This window comes from Phacochoerus africanus, chromosome 11 (genome assembly GCF_016906955.1).
Source record: "Phacochoerus africanus isolate WHEZ1 chromosome 11, ROS_Pafr_v1, whole genome shotgun sequence".
Classification (NCBI taxonomy): Eukaryota; Metazoa; Chordata; class Mammalia; order Artiodactyla; family Suidae; genus Phacochoerus; species Phacochoerus africanus.
In genome coordinates, this window is record NC_062554.1 from 130273114 (window position 1) to 130295663 (window position 22550).

Genomic DNA, 22550 nt, shown 5'->3' on the forward strand with positions numbered 1-22550 from the left:
TTAACAGATCCGACTAAGAACTATGAGGTTGAGGGTTCGACCCCTGGCCTTGCTCAGTGGGTTAAGGATCTGGCATTGCCATGGGCTGTGGTGTAGGTCGCAGATGTGGCTCAGATCCCGTGTTGCTGTGGCTCTGGTGTAGGCCGGTGGCTACAGCTCTGATTGGACCCCTAGCCTGGGAACCTCCATGTGCCACAGAAGCAGCCCTAGAAAAGGCAAAAAAAAAAAAAAGAATGAGATGAGTTGGGACAGTGTTAAAAAAAAAACAAAAAAAACTAAATATATACTTAGAATTTGGTCTCCTAAGCTGATAAATTTTGTGATTTATTTATTACTCTGAATCATTCATTGAAAATGTAAACTTATATAGGAACCAGAAAACAAAGATAATACCTATAAGATATTTAATTTAGAAAATATTTTGCACTCCAACTAGTGGGAAAAAGTAAATTGAAACTGGGATATCTTATCCACACTTGGGGAAGAATGAGCCAAATCATATAAGCACCGGGCTCAGGAAGGAATGTCAGTTCAAAACAGTGAATAAACTAAAAGTCGTAACAAGCTTTCTACTTAAAAAATGCTGGAGTTCCCTGGTGGCCAAGTGATTAAGGATTCTTCATTGTCACTGCTGTAGCTTGGGTTCAATCTCTGGCAAGAAATTTTGCATGCTGCAGCACAGCCAGAAGAAAAAAAGTATCTTAAAAATAGAGTAGTTCCCACTTATCCATGGGGATTATGTCCTAAGACCCCAACTGGATGCCTGAAACCTAGGGTGGCACTGAACTCTATTTTCAGTTCAAATTTAACATCCTTTCCATCTTAACTAAGCACTTATCATGCAATTTGGCCTTAACTTTTGCAGTTGGAGGTGTGATAGCAAAATCAGCGTGTTTTCTTCCTTCACAATTTCACAGATAAAAGGTTCATTCTTACCTTAGATCTTAACCTCAACATAAGCTTTTTTGCTTTTTTCTTTCCTTATTGAGAACTTCCACCTTTTCACTTAAAGGAAGCACTTTACAGCTTCTCTTTGGCAGATCTTAATTGCCAGCCTCACCACTCTCACGCTTCGGGGCTGTTATTCAGTAAAATAAGGATCACTTGAACACAAGCACTGAGACACCATGACAGTTGATTTGGTAACAGAGGCAGCTACTAAGTGACTGATGGGTGGGATATGCTAGACAAAGAAATGACTCATATCACTGACAGGACTGTGGAAGATGTCAACTTGCTACTCAGAATGGTCCACAATTTAAAGCTTAAAATTGCTTATTTCTGTAATTTTTGAGTTGTGGCTGACCCCTGGTTACAAACTGCAGAAAGCAAAACCACAGATGAGGGGGGTGGGGGGGCTACTGTAATAGCAAAATGTTCACTTGCCACCACAAATCAGAATTAAAAGTAATGTTTAGTTCAACTTACCTACACGACGGCTACATCCCAACCTTTCAAGAAGAAAGGCAAAAACAGCAGTTTTTTCCTATGGTAATCTAGTAGCTATAAAAGGCAAGAGGTTTTTTGTTTGTTTGTTTGTTTGTTTGCTTTTATTTTTTAGAGCCGCACCTGCAGCATATGGAAGTTCCCAGGCCAGGGGTCACATTGGAGCTGTAGCTGCTGGCCTACACCATAGCCACAGCAGTGTGGTATCCAAGCCACATCTTTGACCTACACCACAGCTCACAGCAACACTGAATCCTTAACCCACTGAGTGAGGAGGCCAGGGATCAAACCCACGTCCCCATGGATACTAGGTCAGGTTCATAACCTGCTGAGCCACAATGGGAACTTCCAAAGGCCAGAGTTTAGCACAAAATGTGCCTTAATTTATTGGCTATTAAAACATCTCAAGCAGACACCCCAGAAGTTAGTAAGGAAGATTAGATCCCCAAGTAAAAACAAGTCATTCAATAGCATTTGGGCAGCCAGTCAGCCCACATACTGAGGGGTGGGGGGTGTCTACACTAAATTTACAGCCTTCACAATATACCAAAAAGCACTAACATCTGGGCCCTATCATTCACCACAGAATAGCAAATTTTTACTGATATGAGTTCATTAATATGCTAAGGCTGGAGTTCCCATCGTGGCTCAGTGGTTAACGAATCTGACTAGGAACCCTGAAGTTGCGGGTTCAATCCCTGGCCTCGCTCAGTGGGTTAAGGATCTGGTGTTGCCGTGAGCTGTGGTGTAGGTCGCAGACACAGCTCAGATCCCGCATTGCTGTGGCTCTGGTGTAGGCCGGTGGCTACAGCTCTGATTAGACCCCTAGCCTGGGAACCTCCATATGCTGCAGGATCGGCCCTAGAAAAGGCAAAAAAAAGACCAAAAAAAAAAAAGCTAAGGCTAACAACAATTTGGGGATCTGACTAAATAGTTCTGTTTGATGCATCTTTGTCCAACCGTGCAAAAAAAGACTAATGCTTATCTAGTCTATTATTATCCAACTTAACATTTAAGTATACTAAGTATGAATTAATGATATAATAAGAAATAATAGAGGTTGATATTTTTCTGTTTAAAAGTAAGTTTCTAGCTATATAGATAATTTTGCTTTGGGATAACACATACAAAAAGATATACGAAAGTTGGAGTTCCTGCTACAGCAAAATAGGAAGGGCAGTGTCTCTGCAGCACAGTGGGTTATCGGATCTGGTGTTGCCACAGATGTGGTGTAGGTGGCTACTGTGGCTTGGATCTGATCCCTGGCCTGGGAATTCCATACGCAGGGTTGTGGAGAGGGGCAAAAAAGAAAAGAAAAGAAAAAGATACATAGAAGTTACCACAGAGTCCTGTAAAGCGTACATTCTTGTGAACTGCTATGCAGTTTCACTGGCACAATTTGAGTAGCGCCTCTTTTCATCTCTAATACTGGGCTACTGTGATATCGTGGCAAAATTAGAAATCTATACTTGGTCTTCATCCCTGGTTACTGGCACAGGGCTCCTAAACCTTTGGAATTTCCTGAGTGACTGAGTGAGAGAAAAATCTTTTGTTACTCTTTCAACCATATCTGAGTTTATACTATTAAGGTGACTGTGGACCATGCAAATGAGTTACGAAAGGAACCAACCAAAGGATTAGAGGGTTAGAAAGTTCATTCCCAACCCCTCACGCTCCAGGAAGAGAGTAAGGGCTGGAGACAGTTTAATCAGCAGTTTAAACATGACTACCTAGTGGAACTATCAAAAAAAAAATCCTCAACAAAGGGGTGTGGAGACCTTCTGGACTGGTGAACACATCAAGGAGGTGAGAGGGTGGTACAGGGGAATCTGAGCCACTTCTCCACACCTTACTCTATGCATTTCTTCTACTTGGCTGTTGCTGAGTTGCATCCTTTATAATAAACTGGTAACAGTAAGTAAAGAGTTTCCCTGGGTCGGAGTTCCCGTTGTGGCTCAGTGGTTAACGAATCTGACTAGGAACCCTGAAGTTGAAGGTTCAATCCCTGGCCTCGCTCAGTGGGTTAAGGATCCAGCATTGCCGTGCGCTGTGGTGTAGGTTGCAGACACAGCTCAGATCCCACGTTGCTGTGGCTGTGGTGTAGGCCGGCAGCTATGTCTCTGATTAGACCCCTAGTCTGGGAACCTCCATATGTCACCCTAGAAAAGACAAAAAAAAAAGTTTCCCTGTCTGTGAGCTGTAGCAAATTACTGAACCCGAAGAGTAGCTCATGGTAAACCCAGATTTATAGCCAGTTAGTCAGGAGTATGGCAGGCCCAGGCTCATGAATGCCGTCTGAGGTGAGGAGCAGTCTTGCTGGATGAGCCCGTAACCTGCGCACTCTTTGCTGACTCTGGGAAGTTAGTGTCAAAAATGAATAAACTGTAGTACACCCAGTTGGTGTTCACAGAGAATCCGAGAATTTCTTGTTGTGAAAAATCTATATATTTGAAGCCAGAAGTGTTGGGGGTAGAAGAAACAAGTTTTCCTTTAGCTATGCTCAGGGTCAACAGACATTAGGCACCATAAAGCTCCAAGAAGTTCATTCACTTGTTAGGGAGCTAAGGCACAAATAAACACATGTAAAACTGCATACACATAAAAATTATATGGCATAAACTATGAGAGCAGGAGACATTCAGAAAGGGGTTATATCACTGTGGAATAAGGTCAATAGGAAATGTTTTAAGGATGACATACAACTTGAGCCCTGCATCAGAGATGATCAGTCAAGAAGGAAGAGGAGGGCTTTTATAAGAAAGGTAGAACTTGTCTTATAAAGGGTATAGGCTGGTGGGTATGAAATCAGAAACTCAGAATCTTCACGCAGATCCCAAGTTAAAAGCCATGAAAAGGTGGGACCAAGCCAAACCTGAGTCAAGTATGGCATGCATTAGCTTATATACTCTATCTCTTAAGACCTGTATCAGAAATGCAGGGCTTATGGTTTTTTAGTTTTAAGAGTAATAGCATGTCTTTTGGGAGACTTACATGACACCAAGTTCCAAATTAAAATGAATCCTCTAAATGACACATATAACTGAAACCTGCGCCTATCACAAGTATGACATATTATTTCTTACATAGTTTTCATCTGCATCATTTACCTGATACAGTGAATTAAGTGACCAGTCAAGATTAGCAGCAAACTGGAGTTCCTGCTGTGGCTCAGCAAAGTTAAGAATCCAACTAGTATCCATGAGGATGCTGGTTCAACCCCTGGCTCACTCAGTGGATTAAAGGATCTGGCAGTGCCATGAGCTGTGGTATAGGCTGCAGACGTGGCTCAGATCTGATATTGCTGTGGCAAAGGTTGGCAGCTGCAGTTCCAATTCAAGCCCTAGCCTGGAACCTCCATATGCCACAGGTGCAGCCCTAAAAAAAAAAAAAGATTAACAGCAAACTACTTTTATGCAACCAACTTAGCACCACTGAAGAAATGATGACAAAAGGTTATCTAAATACATGTTGAATAATCCCAAAGGCAGAACAAACACTAGTCATCTAAAGAGCTAAAAATCTTCAATATGGCACAACTAAGACTACTCTTCCATAAAACTGCACCCTGTCCCTACTGTCACTCTTGCCATACGCTTTAACCTGCACTGCTTTTTTTCTTGTATTTATCACGCCCTGACATAGTATTAGTTATTCTTTCCCCCTAGAATATAAGACAGTTTGCATATTAGTTTAACACTTTACCCCAAATATTAAGAATAATTCCTGGAAAACAACAGACACTCGATAAATATTTGTTGAATGAAAACCACAGTAGTTGAGAGGCTATATTTCTGTATTAAAGTTTCTCTATATTCTTCTATATGAAGAAATAATTTGCTCCAAGAACCTAAGAAAGAGTGCTGTGAAGAACAATAAGACACTTTTAGCAATGGGTTTACTTCTCTAATAAAATGACAAACTTCATGTATGTTCAATGTACAGCTGGTCCTCCTACTTCTATAAACAGACAGACAAACGAACAAAATGCCTTTTCGATGAAAGAGAACTAAAAAGTATAAGGAATGAAGGGTAATCTTACCATTCTACTCACTACTGACTGTGTCTTTCCTAGCAGTTAAAATAAAACATATAAAATTCTGGTCTTTACCAATAAAAGATTTTGGAAGGTATGACCAAAACAGTATAGATCATTAAAATATTTGAAAATAAGACCTTTACAAAAAGCTTAAGGACTAGAAATGTTTGGCCTAGAAAGGCAAAAACTTCAAAGTAACTGTAACTATCTGCAAATACACAGAGGCTCTTTCTCAAGGAGTAGAGTGACTGAATGTTTTTCAACCTCTATTAAGAGGGAGCTAATTTAACCAGGGTTTTAAAAATTGATTCAATACTTGAAAAAAGTTATATAAGAACTGACATATACTAAACTACATGAGATATATTAAGAGCCTAGAACATTGCCTGGGACACTGCAAACACTAACAAAGTCTTAGCTCTATATGAATCTTTTTTTCCTCTGCAATCTTTTTAAAAATAGGAATATTCTGCATGAAACTTAAATAGCTTAACTATGATCAGCCTATTTTCCCCCTGCTCTTTTCACCATAATAATTAAAAAGATAGTAACAAATAACTATTTACAATTAAAAAGGTCAAAGTAATAAAAATGTTCTCATACTAACATGAGGATAAAAGATGCCCCTTTCTATTGCTGTGAGTGTTAGTGCATTAGGCTATGGTCCCTATAAGTTTGGGCCCTTTAGAACATGCAAATATTTGTGACAGAGTATCTAGTCAGGAGCTATCTGAGTGTAAAGGTGTGTGTTATAAAATATTTATGTCCCTGGTTTAAATTTCTAATTATATAAATCAATAAAGAAGAGCCTCTGGTCGTTAAAATCAGGTTATTCTAAAAGGGTCTATGTTCTATCCGGTATCCTACATAATTATATATTAATTATCTGTGCTAATAAAGAAAATAATTGATAAAAGAAAAATACTAATCTGCCTGAACTCCAGGCTAGTATAGCAGCCATGCCTAATTATCTAAGAGTAGGTATACAGAAAATTACTGTCTTGTTGGTCTTCAATAAATATAAAGCAGTAATACTTGGGAAAGAAATTTTAAAATTACTTATAACTGTTGTACATTAATAATTATCATGTAATACTTAGTAAGTTAGAAGCTATGACCAATTCCCTAGTACTCAAATGGTCTTTTGTTCTTTTCTTCTATGTTTCTTTATTCCATTATTCCATTGCTCATTAGTATTTCCATTACAGTGTGAAAAAAAAGGAAAAGAGAGAAATTATAAATTAGCACATTTTTAGAAAATTCTCAAAAAAGTTGAAGAAACAAAAATTTGAGAAGTTTTTGAAATTACTTGTTATTACTCCCTTAGCTAAACTGAATGCTTTTTTTACCCTATCAAACTAATTTCTAACATCAAAGACTTGATAAGCTAAAGGTAAAATTTCCTCAGTGCTACACTCTAACTTTATTTGCCAGAAGAGAAGTAACATTCCATTCTAAAAAATGTATTATTAAATAATGATGTAGCTACAATACACTGACAAATCCTATCAAACAGTTCACAGTATTTAGCAGACCATGTGACAAATTTAAGAACTGTCTGTCAAAGTTTAGTTATTAAACAGATTTTTAACTATAAATATATATATCCAGGGCAGAGCCTTTTAATCAGGGGACCATGGAATAATTATTTCTTGTCTGTATCTATAAATCTGTCTTGAGAGAAAACACATTTTTTAAAAAAAATCATATTTTGAAAGCACCTCACCATCTCCTAAAATGTTAAGAACTAGTTTCAGAGAATTTACATGAAACTTCAAATCAGACCAGTGAAAAATAGAAAGCATGTTGTTTATATATGGCTGAACTTTTACTGTTTATTCCCAAAGGCATATTAAAACATCTTAATGGAAAAACTGTTTTTAAAAGTTCAAAGACTGGAGTTTCCGTTGTGGCACAGTGGAAATGAATCCGACTAGTAACCATGAGGTTGAGGGTTCAATCCCTGGCCTCACTCAGTGGATTAAGGATCCAGCGTTGCCATGAGCTGTGCTGTGTCACAGACGTGGCTCGGATCCTGCGTTGCTGTGGCTGTGGCGCAGTCCGGCAGCTGTAGCTTCAGTTCAACTCCTAGCCTGGGAACCTTCATGTGACACATGTGGGGGCGCCCTCCCCCCACTCCCGCCAAAAAAAAATTCAAAGACTGAGGAGATTTCTTTTAGGTTAACCAACTGCATGTGATTAAAAAATATATAACTTGACAGCTAATGAGAATTTCATGCTTTTAAAAGCTTTGCATTATTAAACATAGTATCATTAATTTTACACAACTATGGCATGAAATTTCAGATGAACTATACACAGTGCTATTAAAGAACAGTTTATCACTTAAGATTTTCTAATTCTGTAAGCTCTAATGTGCTGATAAACCTTAAAACTTATCGGTTTACACTAATTCTAAATTTCCTCTTCCATTTTATTTAGATATATAGGTGCTAGACACAGTGAATAAACAATGAGGCTGACTACTGCTTTAGAATGTCCAAAATAGTTTAGAATATAAATTAATTTCTCTTGTCTTTTATAATAAAAATAAAATGAAGTGGCACTAAAAATACAAGTCCTGGCAAAATAAAAAATCAACAACATAATTTAAAGTAATAACTAATACCCATTAACAAGGTTCCTCTCTATCTCCCAGGAATTAGGTACAAAATAGCTGATGCTGTCCATTTACCGTCATTAACAAATCTATCATTTTTCATTTTATTCAGGACAGACTCTTGCCCTCAGTGATTCAAGCCTGTGGCAGGCATTGCTGGTTAGCTAATCTAACTCCCATTCCCTTCCCCTGCATGTCTCATGGAAAAACTAAATATTCATTCTGTCAGTCTGCTTTTCAACAAGAGTAATGGAATAATAAAAAAGAGGATAGAAAAAAAATTAAAAACAATCCAACAGAATGAAGAAAGAGATTTAAAAAAAAAGATTTCAAGGCCAAGTGAGATATACAGATAGAAGCAAAGAAGAGCCAACATATTAATAGCAGGTATTCCCTAAGAAGAAAAACAAAGTGGTGGAACAAAAGAAACACTAAACAGTATTATTGAAGAAAACTTTCCAGAAATAAAAGTGAGCTTTTATAGTGAAAGAATACTATTCAACTAGTGAAACTGACCTAGAAAAAATCAACATTTACCTATATACTAATGAAAACAATTGGACATTAAAGGAAAAACATCCTTTGGGCATTCAAGCAAAAATAACAGGAATATAAGGAGAAAAAAAATCAGACTGAGGTCACGAAGAATGGAATAGAATAACAGATTTAAGGTACTTAAGGAAATTAAGAAGTTGAACATCAATTAAAGTTGATCTCTAAATATAAACGCTAGAAATAAACTGCTATGAAACATGCAAGAACTCAGGAAATAATGTTCCTACGAGCTCTTCTACTAAAGAATGAGCTTCAAATAACCAAGAAATGATCAGAGACACCTTGATATAGGATTGACAGTAAATATTACCTGTAGAACTAATGACTTTATGCCATAATGGTGACAGGATAGTATAAAATTAGTTACCTGTTCTAATTGTAAATATTAACACAACTATCAAAAATATGGAGTTGGAGGAAAGGAAAAAGAATATGGGAAGTAGAAGAAGCTTCAAATTGCCATATACGTATTTACTATGAGAGTAAAGGCTATTACCTTACATCAGATGCTAGAGAGGAAGGAAGTGGGGAAGAAAAGACACTTACTAATTAATTTCAATATTGTTCGTTCTAAAAAATCAATAAACTAGCTACAAAAGAGGGAACCAAGGGTGTCACTTAAAGGCATTAGCACAGAGGTAATGGTAAGAAAAAGTATACACTTCATAAATCTCAAAAGTAGTATCTTTTTCTTTTTTTCTTTTTTGTCTTTTTGCCACTTCTCGGGCCCCTGGCGCGGCATATGGAGGTTCCCAGGCTAGGCGTCTAATAGGAGCTGTAGCCGCCGGCCTATGCCAGAGCCACAGCAATACAGGATCCGAGCCCCGTCTGCAACCTACACCTCAGCTCACGGCAACGCCGGATCTTTAACCCACTGAGCAAGGCCAGGGATCGAACCCACAACCTCATGGGTCCTAGTCGGATTCATTTCCACTGTGCCACAACGGGAACTCCTCAAAAGTAGTTATCTTTTAGGAAAACGGAAGAAGAAAAGGAAACAGTGTAGTTTACAAAATGGTGCTAAGTTCTGTGCATACATTATCACATTCAATTCTTACACAACTCTGTTTTATGCCAGTTTCATAAAGGAGGATGCAGAGAAATCATGCAGCTTAACTAACACCGTTTCTGTAGAAAAGTTTGAAACTGGGATTTGAGCAGAGTCTGTCACCAGAATCATTTTCATTTCACCATACTTTGTAATGATAATAATTTCTTGTATCTTTTTTTTTTCTTTTCTTTTCTTTTCTGCTGTACCTGGGGCACATGGAAGTTCCTGGGCCAGGAATCAAATGTGAGCTGTAGCTGTGACCTACACCACAGATGCAGCAATGCCAGATACTTAACCCACTGTTCCACAGCGGGAATTCCCAATAATTCTTTCATATCTTCTTACAATGTGCATATACAAACTTTTATTCCATTTAACTACGGCACATCTGTACCTGTATAACTATACCTTTAAAAATTCATTATGAGGGCTGAAAAGAAAAAGTGATAGCTACTGGAATAATTTGGGAGATTTTATTCACTAGTGTTTAATGATACTAAAAAAGCATAAGTTAAACTTTATAAGAATTTGTATATATCTGTTTTAGAGTCATAGACAATAATATCTAGGAGAGGCAGTAAAGTTTTTAATAATGGAAAGCAGGGACTATGGAATAACAGTTTTTTTTTTTTTTTTTTGGAAACCTTATTCTGCCACTTACTTTTTGTATAACCTCGGGCAGGATTCTTAATCCATTTTAGCTTCATCTAAGCTTACCTATAAAGTATGAACAATACCTACTTTAAAGTGTTACTATGGGGATTAAATAAGATGATGTATACATAATTAGCTAAACAATAAAATTAGCTAATTAGTTTAGTGCTTTAGCAAAAATTCTAGTTCAAAGCGATACATGTACCTCGATGTCCATTGCAATCTTATAAGTGAATACTGTTGGTCATATGTAGGCAAATACATTCAATTTACTAGAACACTTCATTGTGCTGGCCTACACATTTTAGGTCACTAATACTACCTAAGAAATAGGAGAGTCATCCTGTCAGAATGGTTATCATCAAAATGACCACAAATAAATACTGGTGAGGATATGGAGAAAAAGGAACCCTTGTACACTGCTGGTGGGAAAGTAAATTGGTGCAACCACTGTGGAGAACAGTATGAAGGTTTCTGAAAAAATTAAAAATAGAACTACCATATGACCCCCAAATCTGCCCCTGGGTATATATCCAAAGAAAACAAAAACACTAATTTGAAAAGATACATGCACCCTAATATTCACAGCAGCATTATTTACAATAGTCAAGATAAGGAAGCAACCTAAGTGTCCAACAGATGGACAGATAAAAAAGATGTGGTATGTACACACATACACACACATAAGAATACTTATTCAACCATAAAAAAAGAATGAAATTTTGCCATTTGCAACAACATAGACAGACTTAGAGGGTATTATGCTAAGTCAGACAGTGAAAGACAAATATCATATAACTTATGTGCAGAATTGAAAAAATAAACAGACCAGTGAATGTAACAAAAAAGAAGCAAACTCACAGATACAGAGAACTAGTGGTTACCAGTGGGGAGAAGGAAGAGGGGGAGGACAAGACAGAGTAGGGGATTAGGATGCATAAACTACTATGTGTAAAATAAATAAGCTAGAAGGATATACTGTACATTATAGGAAATACAGCCAATATTTTACAATAACTATAATGGATTATGATTATAAAAATTTTGAATCACTACATTGTACAGCCTGAAACTAATACTGTAGATCAACTATACTTCAATAAGAAAATATTAAAGTCATAGTTGAAGCTTTGGGCAAGGGTGACTTTTACTTTTTCACTCAAAGCTTTGCTTATTTTACAAGTAAGAAAATATTTGAAAAACTTACAGTTTCCAAAGGAGATGGGTTGGGGGGTGAGGGGATGCGCTGGGGGTGTGAGATGGAAATACTATAAAACTGGATTGTGATGATCATTGTGTAACTATAAATGTAATAAATTCACTGAGTAATTAAAAATAACTTTAAAAAAAAGAAAATATCTGTAAACTGAAGGTGTCATATGAGTCTTCTCAGAGCATTTTTTTTTCCTCTTTTTAGGGCTGCACTTTTGGCATATGGAAGTTCCCAGGATAGGTGCTGAATTGGAGCTGCAGCTGCTGGCCTATGCCACAGCCAGAGCAACAGAGGATCCGAGCCACATCTGTGACCTACCTCATAGCTCATGGCAATGCCAGATTCTTAACCCAATGAGCAAGGCCAGGGATTAAACCTACACCCTCATGGATACTAGTTGGGTTCATAACCCACTGAACTACACAATGGTGGGAACTCCCTTATCAGAGCCTTTTAATTAGACATTTTGGGAAAAAAAAAAAAAAAACCTAATGCATGTAATAAAAAACCAATAATCATAAAGCCTAGCTATATAGGAACATGTGCAGAAGAAACACTAAACACACATTAAGTGTATTTTACAGCTATAGTGGAATCTTTGTATTTTCATAATACAGCAAAAGAGGTATAAGATGCTCTACCCAGAATCCTAGCTAAAGAGTTCTAATTACCGAAGTATCAAGTAAGACAGTGCCAATGTGATTCAACTGAGTGAACTTTAGATATCATGTTAAAGCCATATATTTGAGGAGATGTTTGAATAAAGCAGTAAGGGCTTGATAGAATTAGTCTGGGAAGGTTTAATGGAAGAATTGGTCCTATTTATATAAGTGTTTCTAAAAATTCTGAAGTATGACCTGTCACACGATGGCATTAGGGCAGGAAGACTATCCCTCCCTCAATCTCAACTAAGACAGGCTTCAGAGACGGACTTCCTTTTTTTTTTTTTTTTTTTTGTCTTTTGTTGTTGTTGTTGCTATTTCTTGGGCCGCTCCCGCTGCATATGGAGGATCCCAGGCTAGGGGCTGAATCGGAGCTGTAGCCACCGGCCTACGCCAGAGCCACAGCAACTCGGGATCCGAGCCGCGTCTGCAACCTACACCACAGCTCACGGCAACGCCGGATCGTTAACCCACTGAGCAAGGGCAGGGACCGAACCCGCAACCTCATGGTTCCTAGTCAGATTCGTTAACCACTGCGCCACGACGGGAACTCCCAGAGATGGACTTCTGAGTGAGGACTTCAGTAAACTTGCAAAGTAAAAGCTCAAATTGGAAAACAATTTGAGCTAGCAGAATAAAGATGGGTCATTCGAGACAGTCTTGTTAGAGGTGCAGAAAGACTGAGGACAAAATGAACGCTTCAGAGACCTGTGGGAAATCATCAATCATAATAGCACATACATAATGGGAGCCTCAGAAGGAGAGGAGAAAGAGGAAGAAAAAATTACTCGAATAGCTAAAAGACTCAAAATTTATGAAAAATATTAATTTTATACAATGAACTTTTTTTTTTTTTCCACAATGAACTCCTAATTGTGGCTCAATGAACTTCAAGTAGAATAAAGTCAGAGATCCATATTTAGGTATACCATCATCAAACTGACAAAAGTTAAAGAGAAAATTTTCAAAGCAGCAAGAGAAAAATAACTCATCCTATACATCAGATCTTAAATAAAATTAATAACTGACTTATCACAAGAAAACCATGGACACCTGAAAATAAATTGGATAATACTTTCAAAGTGTTGAAAGAAAAAAAGCAGTTAGCCAAGAATTCTATACCCAGAAAAACTCTCCTTCAAAAATGAAGGGGAAATTAAGACATTCCCAGATAATCAAATAAATACTGAGAGATTTTATCACCAACAGACTCACACTATGAGAAATACTAAAGAGAATTCTTTGGGATGAAATGAAAGGACATATATATAACCTCAATCCATAAGAAGAAATAAAGAATATGGGTAAAGATAATTACATAGGTAAATATAAAAGACAGTATAAATGTATTTTTATTTATAACTCTTATTCTTCTGCTTTACATGTCAATCACATAAAGCAATAATTATAAAACTTTGTTATGTACGGCTTGGAGATATTGTGGGTTTGGTGCCAGATCACCATAATAAAGTGAATATTGCACTAAAGCAAAACATGAATTTTTTTGTTTCCTCAATGCATCTAAACGTTATGTTTATGCTATAGTCTATTAACTGTGCAATAGCATTATATTTAAAAAAATTGTACATATATTACTTAAAAAAACTTTATTGCTAAAAATGCTGCCCATCCTCTGAGCCTTCAGCAGGATGTAATCATTTTGCAATAACAAATAACAACATCAAAGATCACTGATCACAGATCACCATAAAAAATATAATAATGAAAAAGTTATACACATAATGACCAAAATGTGATACTGAAACATGAAGTAAGCAAATACTGTTGGAAAAATGATGCTGATGAACTTGTTGCATGTAAGGTTACCACAAACCTTCAATTTATGAAAAATGGAACATCTGCAAAGTGAATAAAGCAAAATGCAATAAAATGCTGTTTTATGTGTGCATGACTATAATACCACAAATAATATCATAAAGGAAGGGGAAGAAATGGAGGTATACTGGACCAAAGTTCTGTATACTACTAAAACTCAGTTAGTAATCAACCAAACTAAATTGTTTTAAGATGCTAATATAATCCCTAAGAAAATAACTAAAAAAAAAAATAAAGAAAAAAATTAAAACGGTATCCTAAAGGAAAAGAAATAAGTAACATACAAGGGAAACAAACCTCTGACCGAGATTACTCTACCCAGCAAGGCTCTCATTCAGATTTGAAGAAGAAATCAAAAGCTTTACAGACAAGCAAGAATTAAGAGAATTCAGCACCACTAAACCAGTTTTACAACAGATACTAAAGGAACTTCTCTAGGTAGAAAAGAAAAGGCCAAAACTCAGAATTCACACTGTGACTCAGCAGAAATGAATCTGACTAGCATCCATGAGGATGCAGGTTCGATCCCTAACCTTGCTCAAGGGGTTGAAGTATCTGATGTTGCCACGAGCTGTGGTATAGGTCAAAAACACGGCTCAGATCTAGTGTTGCTGTGGCTGTGGTGCAGGCCTACAACCATAGCTCTGATTCAACCCCTGGCCTGAGAGCCTCCATACGCCGTGGGTGTGGCCCTAAAAAGACAGGAGAAAAAAAAAAAAAAAAAAAGAAGCCACAACTAGAAACAAAAAAATAACAAATGACAAGGCTCACTGGTAACATCTTATGTGTAGTAAAGGCAGGAAATCAGAGTTCCTGCCGTGGCTCAGTGGTTAACAAATCTGACTAGGAACCAAGAGGTTGTGGGTTTGATCCCTGGCCTTGTTCAGTGGGTTAAGGATCCAGCATTGCCTCGAGCCGTGGTGTAGGTCGCAGACTCGGCTTGGATCCCGCATTGCTGTGGCTATGGCGTAGGCCGGCAGCTACAGCTCCAAGTAGACCCCTAGCCTGGGAACCTCCATATGCCATGGGAGTGGCCCCAGAAAAGGCAAAAAGATGAAGAAAAACAAACAAAAAAGGGCAGGAAATCGTCCACACACAAATATGCTACAAAAACCAGAAACTGAGAAGAGGAGGGTACAAATGCAGGATACTGGAAAAGCATTTGCAATTAAGAGACCAGCAACTTAAAGCAATCTTGTATATACAGAGACTTCTACACTGAAACTGCATGGTAACTGCAAACCAAAAATCTTTAATAGACAGACACGCAAATAAGAAAAAGCAATCTAAACACAACACTAATGATAGTCATCAAACTCCAAGAGAACAAGAGAAGAGGGAAGAAAAAATACCAACAAAAACAAATCCAAAATGATTAACAAAACAACAAGAACACACGTATCAGAGTTCCTGTTGTGGCTTAGAGGAAATGACTAGTATCCATGAGGACGCAGATTTAATCCCTGGCCTCACTCAGTGGGTTAAGGATCTGGCACTGCCGTAAGCTGTGGTATAGGTTTCAGATATGGCTTGTATCTGGCATGGCTGTGGCTGTGGCATAAGCCAGCAGCTACAGCTCCAATTCAACCTCTAGCCTGGGAACCGCCATATGCAGCGTATGCCGCAGGTGCGGCCCTAAGAAGACCAAACAAACACACAAAAAAGAACATAAATATCAATAATTACCTTAAATGTAAATGGAATCAATGCCTCAACCGAAAGACAGACTGGGGGTTCCTGTAGTGGCTCAGTAGAAACAAATCTGACTAGCATCTATGAGGATGCAAGTTCGATCCCTGGCCTTGCTCAGTGGGTTAAGGATCTGGCACTGCTGTGAGCTGTGATGTAGGTCGCAGATGTGGCTCGGATCCCACATTGCTGTGACTGTGGTGTAGGCCGGCAGCTACAGCTCCGACTGGACCCCTAGCCTGTGAACCTCCATATGCTGTGGGTGCAGCCCTAAAAAGACCAAAAAAAAAAACAAAAAAGAGACTGGCTGAATGGATACCCATATATATGCTGTTTTCAAGAGACCCATTTCCGTTCTAGGGACACATACCAACTGAAAGTGCGAGGACGGAAAAAATATTCCATGCAAACAGGAAGCCAAAGAAAGCTGGAATAGCAATACTTATATCAGACAAAACAGACCTTAAAATAAAGAATGTTATAAGAGACAAAGAAGAGCATTACATAATGATCAAAGGATCAATCCAAAAAGAAGTTTTATATAACAATTGTAAATACATATGCACCCAAAATAGGAGGACTCCAATATATAAGGCAACTGCTAACAGCCTTAAAAGGAGAAACTGACAATAATACAATAGCAGGGGAACTTTAACACCCCACTTACAACAATGGACAGATCATCCAGACAGAAAATCAACAAGGAAACACAGGCCTTAAATGTGGCATTAAACCAGATGGATACAACATTCCATCCAAAAGCAGAAAAATATACATTCTTCTCAAGTGCACATGGAGCATTCTCTAGGATAGATCACATTCTGGGCCACAAGTCAAGCCTCAGTAAATTTAAGAAAACTGAAATCGTATCAAGCATCTTTTCTGACCACAATGCTACAAGACTGGAAATCAACAACAAGGGAAAAACTGCAAAAAAAATAAACGTGTAGAGACTAAACAATATGCTACTGAACAACCAATGTGTCACCAAAGAAATTAAGGAAGAAATTTAAAAATACCTAGAAGCAAATGACAACAAAGATACAACAATCCAAAAGCTATGGGATGCAGCAAAAGCTGTTCTAAGAGGAAAGATTAGAGCAATACAAGCCCACCTCAGGAAACCAGAAAAATCTCAAATAAACAACCTAACTTTATACCTAAAGCAACTAGAGAAAGAACAGGCAAAACCCAGTTAGCAGAAGGAAAGAAATCATAAAATCACAACAGAAATAAATGAAATAGAAACAAAGAAAACCATAGAAAAGATCAGTGAAACTAAAAGTTGGTTTTTTGAAAAGATCAACAAAATTGATAAACCCTTAGCCAGACTCATCAACAGAAAAAGAGAGGACTCAAATCAGAAAGTCAGAAATGAAAGGGAGAAGTTACAATGGACATCACAGAAATACAAAGGATCATAAGAAACTACTATTAGCAAGTATATGCCAATAAAATGGACAACTTAAAAGAAATGGACAAATTCTTAGTAAAGTACAATCCTTATAAGACTAAACCATGAAGAAATATAAAAGATGAATGGACCAATCACGAGCACTGAAATTGAAAATGTGATTAAAAAACTTCCAACAAACAAAAGTCCAGGACCAGATGGCTTCACAGGCGAATTCTACCAAAAATTCAGAGAAGAGTTGACACCTATCCTTGCGAATCTATTCTGAAAAATTGCAGAGGAAGGAACACTTCCAAACTCATTCTATGAGGCCACGATCACTTGATACCAAAACCAGACAAAGATACCACAAAAAAGAAAATTACAGGCCAATATCACTGAGGAAACAGATAAAATCCTCAACAAAATACTAGCAAACCAAATCCAACAATACATTAAAAGGATCATACACCATGACCAAGTGGGATTTATTCCATGGATGCAAGGATTTTTCAATAGCCGCAAAATCAGTGTGATATACCACATTAACAAACTGAAGAATATAAACCATATGATTCTCTCAATAGATGCAGAAAAAGTGTTTGACAAAATCCAACACCCATTTCTGATTAAAAAAAAAAAAAAAAGCCAAAACCTCCAGAAAGTGGGCATAGAGGAAACCCACCTCAATAAAGACCATATATGACAAACCCATAGCTAACATCATTCTCAATGGTGAAAAGCTAAAAGAATTCCTGCTAAGATCAGGAATAAGACAAGGATGTCCACTCTTGCCACTTCTATTCAACATAGTTTTGAAAGTCCTAGCCATGGCAGTCAGAGAAGAAAAAGAAATAAAAGGAATCCAAATTGGAAAGGAAGAAGTAAAACTATCACTATTTGCAGGTGACATGATACTGTACCCAGAAAAATCCTAAAGACACTACCAGAAAACTGTTAGAGCTCATCAATGAATTTGGCAAAATCACAGGATAAAAAATTAATAAACAGAAATAGACTGCATTTTTATATACTAACGATGAAAGATCAGAACGAGAAATTAGGGAAACAATCACAATTACCATTACATCAAAAACAAAATAAAATACCTAGGTAAACCTACCTAAAGAGACAAAGACCTATACTCTGAAAACTATAAGACACTGATGAAAGAAATCAAAGATGACACAAACAGATGGAAAGATATACCACGCTCTTGGATTGGAAGAATCAATATTGTCAAAATGACTATACTACCCAAGATAATCTACAGATTCAATGCAATCCCTATCAAATTACCAATGGCATTTTTCACACAAGTAGAACAAAATAATTTAAAATTTGTTTGGAAACACAAAAGACCCCAAATAGCCAAAGCAATCCTGAGAAAGAAAAATGGAGCTGGAGGAATCAAGCTCCCTGACCTCAGACTATACTGCAAAGCAGCAGCCATCAAAACAGTATGGTACTGGCACACAAAACAGAAATAGAGACCAATGGAGCATGACAGCCCAGAATTAGACCCATGCACCTATGGTCAACTAATATATGACAAAAGAGGAAAGAACATACAATGGGGAAAAGACAGTCCCTTCAGTAAGTCGTGCTTGGAAAACTGGAGTGCTACATGTAAAAGAAGGAAATTAAAACACTCTCTAACACCATAACAAAAACCAAACTCAAAATGGATTAAAGATATAAATATAAGTGGATACTATAAAACTCTTAAGAGGAAACTATAGACCAAACACTCTCTGACATAAACCACAGCAATATCTTCTCAGATCCACCTCCTAAAGTAATGACAATAAAAACAAAAATAAACAAATGGGACCTAATTAAACTTGAAAAGTTTTTGTGCAGCAAAGGAAACCCTAAACAAAACAAAAAGACAACCCACAGAATGGGAGAAAATATTTGCAAATGAAGCAACTGACAAGGGATTAATCTCCATAATATATAAATAACCCCTGAAGCTCGATATAAAAAAAAAAATAACCCCCTCAAAAAACGGGCAGAAGATCTAAGCAGACATTTTTCCAAAGAAGTCATACAAATGGCGAAAAAAAAACCACATGAAAAGATATTTAACATCAATAATTCTTAGAGAAATGCAAATTAAAACTACTATAAAGTACCACCTTACACCAGCCAGAATGGCCATCATAAAAAAGTCTACAAATAATAAATGCTTGCTGGAAAGAGTGTGGAGAAAAGGGAACCCCCCTCCTACACTATTGATGGGATGTAAACTGATGCAACCACTATGGAAAACAGTATGAAGACTCCTCAAAAAAACTAAAAACAGAATTCCTATATGATCCAGCAATCCCACTCTGGGGATCTATTCAGAGAAAACCATGACTCAAAAAGACATATGTACTCCAATGTTCACTGTAGCACTATTTTCAATAGCCAAGACATGGAAACAACCTAAATGTCCAATGACAGAGGGCCAACTAAAAAAGATGTAGCATATATATATGTGTGTGTGTGCGTGCACGTGTGTGTGTGTGTGTGTATGATGGAATATTACTCAGCTGTAAAAAGAGTGAAATAATGGCATTTGCAACATGGATGGACCTAGATATTATCATGCTAAGTGAAGTTTCAGACAGTGAGACACAAACATTGTATGTTATTACTCATATGTGGAATCTAAAAAAGGGTATAAATGATCTTATTTGCAGAACAGAAACAGACTCATAGACTTTAAAATATTATGGTTACCAAAGGGGACAGATCGTGGGGGAGGGAGAGACTGGGGGTTTGGGATAGAAATGTTCTAAAATGAGATTGTGAAGATGGTTGTACAATAATAAATATAATAAAACTTACTGAATTTTAAAAAATGGTACCCTAGGAAGTACCTATTTAATACAAGAAGCAATAATAGAAGAACAGATGAATAAAAATATAGGACATAAAACAGCAAAATGGCAGATATAAATCCTACCTTATCAATAATTACATTAAATGTAAATGTAAATGGATTAAATACTCTAGTCAAAAGGCAGAGACTGTCCAACTATATAATTTGTCTGTTTACAAGACAATTTAGATTCAAAGAAACAAGGAAATTAGAAGTAAATACATGTAAAAGATATTATCATGAAAAGTAACCAAAAGAGAGCTCAACAGTGGCTACAAAATATTAGGCAAAATGAACTTTAACATATAAATTGTTATTAGAGTTACAGTGGGAGATATAAGGGAGATACCGAGGAGGAAGAAACGATTATAAACACACATAGTGAATAAAAGGGCCCAAAAATACATGAGGCAAAAACTGACAGAACTAAAGAGAGAAAGAGACAATTCAACAATAGCTGAAGAGGAGTTCCCATCATGGCTCAGTGGTTAACCAACCCAACCAGGAACCATAAGGTTGAGGGTTCAATCCCTGGCCTCGCTCAGTGGGTTAAGGATCCAGTGTTGCCATGAGCTGTGATGTAGGTCACAGATGCGGCTCAGATCCTGCATTGCTGTGGCTCTGGCATAGGCTGGTGGCTACAGCTCCAATTAGACCCCTAGCCTGGGAACCTCCATGTGCCACGGGAGTGACCCTAGAAAATACAAAAAGACAAAAAAAAAAAACCTCAAAAAACAATAGCTGAAGACCTAATATTCAACATAGTACTCCACCCACCACCAACAACATACACATTCTTTTCAAGTACGCATGAAACATTATCCATGGTAAACTGTATGCTAGGCCATAAAACAAAATTAGCCATAGAAAAAGCCTCAATAGATTTAAAAGGATTGAAAACTTCAAAGTATATCACCTAACTACAATGGAATAAAATTATAAATCAGTAACAGAAAAAAAATTGGGAGTTACAAATATGTAGACATTAAACACATTTCTAAATAACTAATGGGCCAAAGAAGAAATGAAAAGGGAAGCCAGAAAATATTCTGAGGCGAATGAAAACAAAAACACAACATTTCAAAATTTATGGGAAACATATGTTAACTTTTTATGAATGTTACAGCAGCTCTAGTTGCATAACTGCCAAAGGCAGAAACCACCCAAATGTCCACCTACTAATTACTGGATAAACAAAAGGTGGTATGTTCATTACAATGGAATATTATTCAGCCATTAAAAGGAACAATATATTGATACATGTTACAATACTGATGAACATTAAAAATATTAAGTAAAAGAACACAAACACGAAAGGCCAAATATTATATGATTCCATTTATATTGCAAACCGATAGTGATATAAAGTAGATTAATAGTTGCTAGGGCTGTGGGGGTGGGAGCATGGAAGTGACTGTTAATGACAAAGGGGTGTCTATTTGGGGTGATGGACAGATTGTGGAACTAGATAGTGGTAATGCTGCACAGCATTACGAATATACTTAATACCACTGAACACACTTTAAAATGGTTTAAATGGTAAATGTTAAATGCATTTTATCACAATAAAAAAATGAAAAACGGTATTTTTAGAAAAGAAAACATTAAAAGTCAAGCATTTTAAATAGACACTCAGATCTAAAACAGAGCTCCATGATGATTTCAGCAGACTATCATAAATATAAAAATCATCAATACAAGATTGTGTTCCATACTTGTATGTGAGGCCAAGAGGCCTCGAGTGTGGGCTCATCCTCTTCTGGATCAAAATCTGGATTATCACTTGGAGGAAGAGTTCGGAAGATGTTAGCACTGATCTGTAAAGAAAAATAAATTTAGATTTATGTCCTTTGTTGTATAACTGAATTTCACAATGCAGAATGATTTAAGATAACTTCATCTAAGAAAAAAAGTTAAGTTGTGGCTATAAGCTTAGTTCAAAACCTATAAACCTCTTCAAGATATGAAGGCAGACATTTGCTTCTCTCTTTTCTCTATTCCATTACTCTGACTTCTACAGACACCAAATTTCATACACATTACCTCTAGATTCCTCTTCCTTAAATCACAAATTGTTCTTTCCAAGTTTTGCTTAAAAAAAAAAAAAAAAAAAAAAGAGGAGGAAAGGGAATTGGGTCGAACAAAAAAAGCACAAAGTCGGAGTTCCTGTCATGGTGCAGCAGAAACAAATGTGACTAGGAACCATAAGGATGCAGGTTCGATCCCTGGCCTCACTGAGTGGGTTAATAAGGATCCGGTTGGATCTGGCATTGCTGTGGCTGTGGTGTAGGCTGGCAGCCACAGCTCCGATTGGACCCCTGGCCTGGGAACCTCCACATGCTGCAGGGGCAGCCCTAAAGAGAGACAAATAAATAAATAAATAAGCACAAAGTCCCTAACTTGATTCTCATGTTTCCTGACTCCCTCCCATATTCTAACCCAGCCATTTACTTACCTTACAACCCAAAAGTTTGGTAAAATATCTCTATTCTTATGCATACACACCACACTTAAGCAGGGGAG

General features: G+C 37.1%; 1 protein-coding gene across 1 annotated transcript in view; it reads right to left on the bottom strand.

The window, feature by feature from the left end:
* The window catches only part of PPP2R5A (protein phosphatase 2 regulatory subunit B'alpha), a 74947-nt gene that overhangs the window by 18116 nt on the left and 34281 nt on the right, over positions 1-22550 (bottom strand). Inside the window, exon 3 of the mRNA XM_047754283.1 lies at positions 21743-21844. Within this exon, the coding sequence (XP_047610239.1) occupies positions 21743-21844 (102 nt within the window). The remainder of the gene's footprint in view (positions 1-21742; positions 21845-22550) is intronic.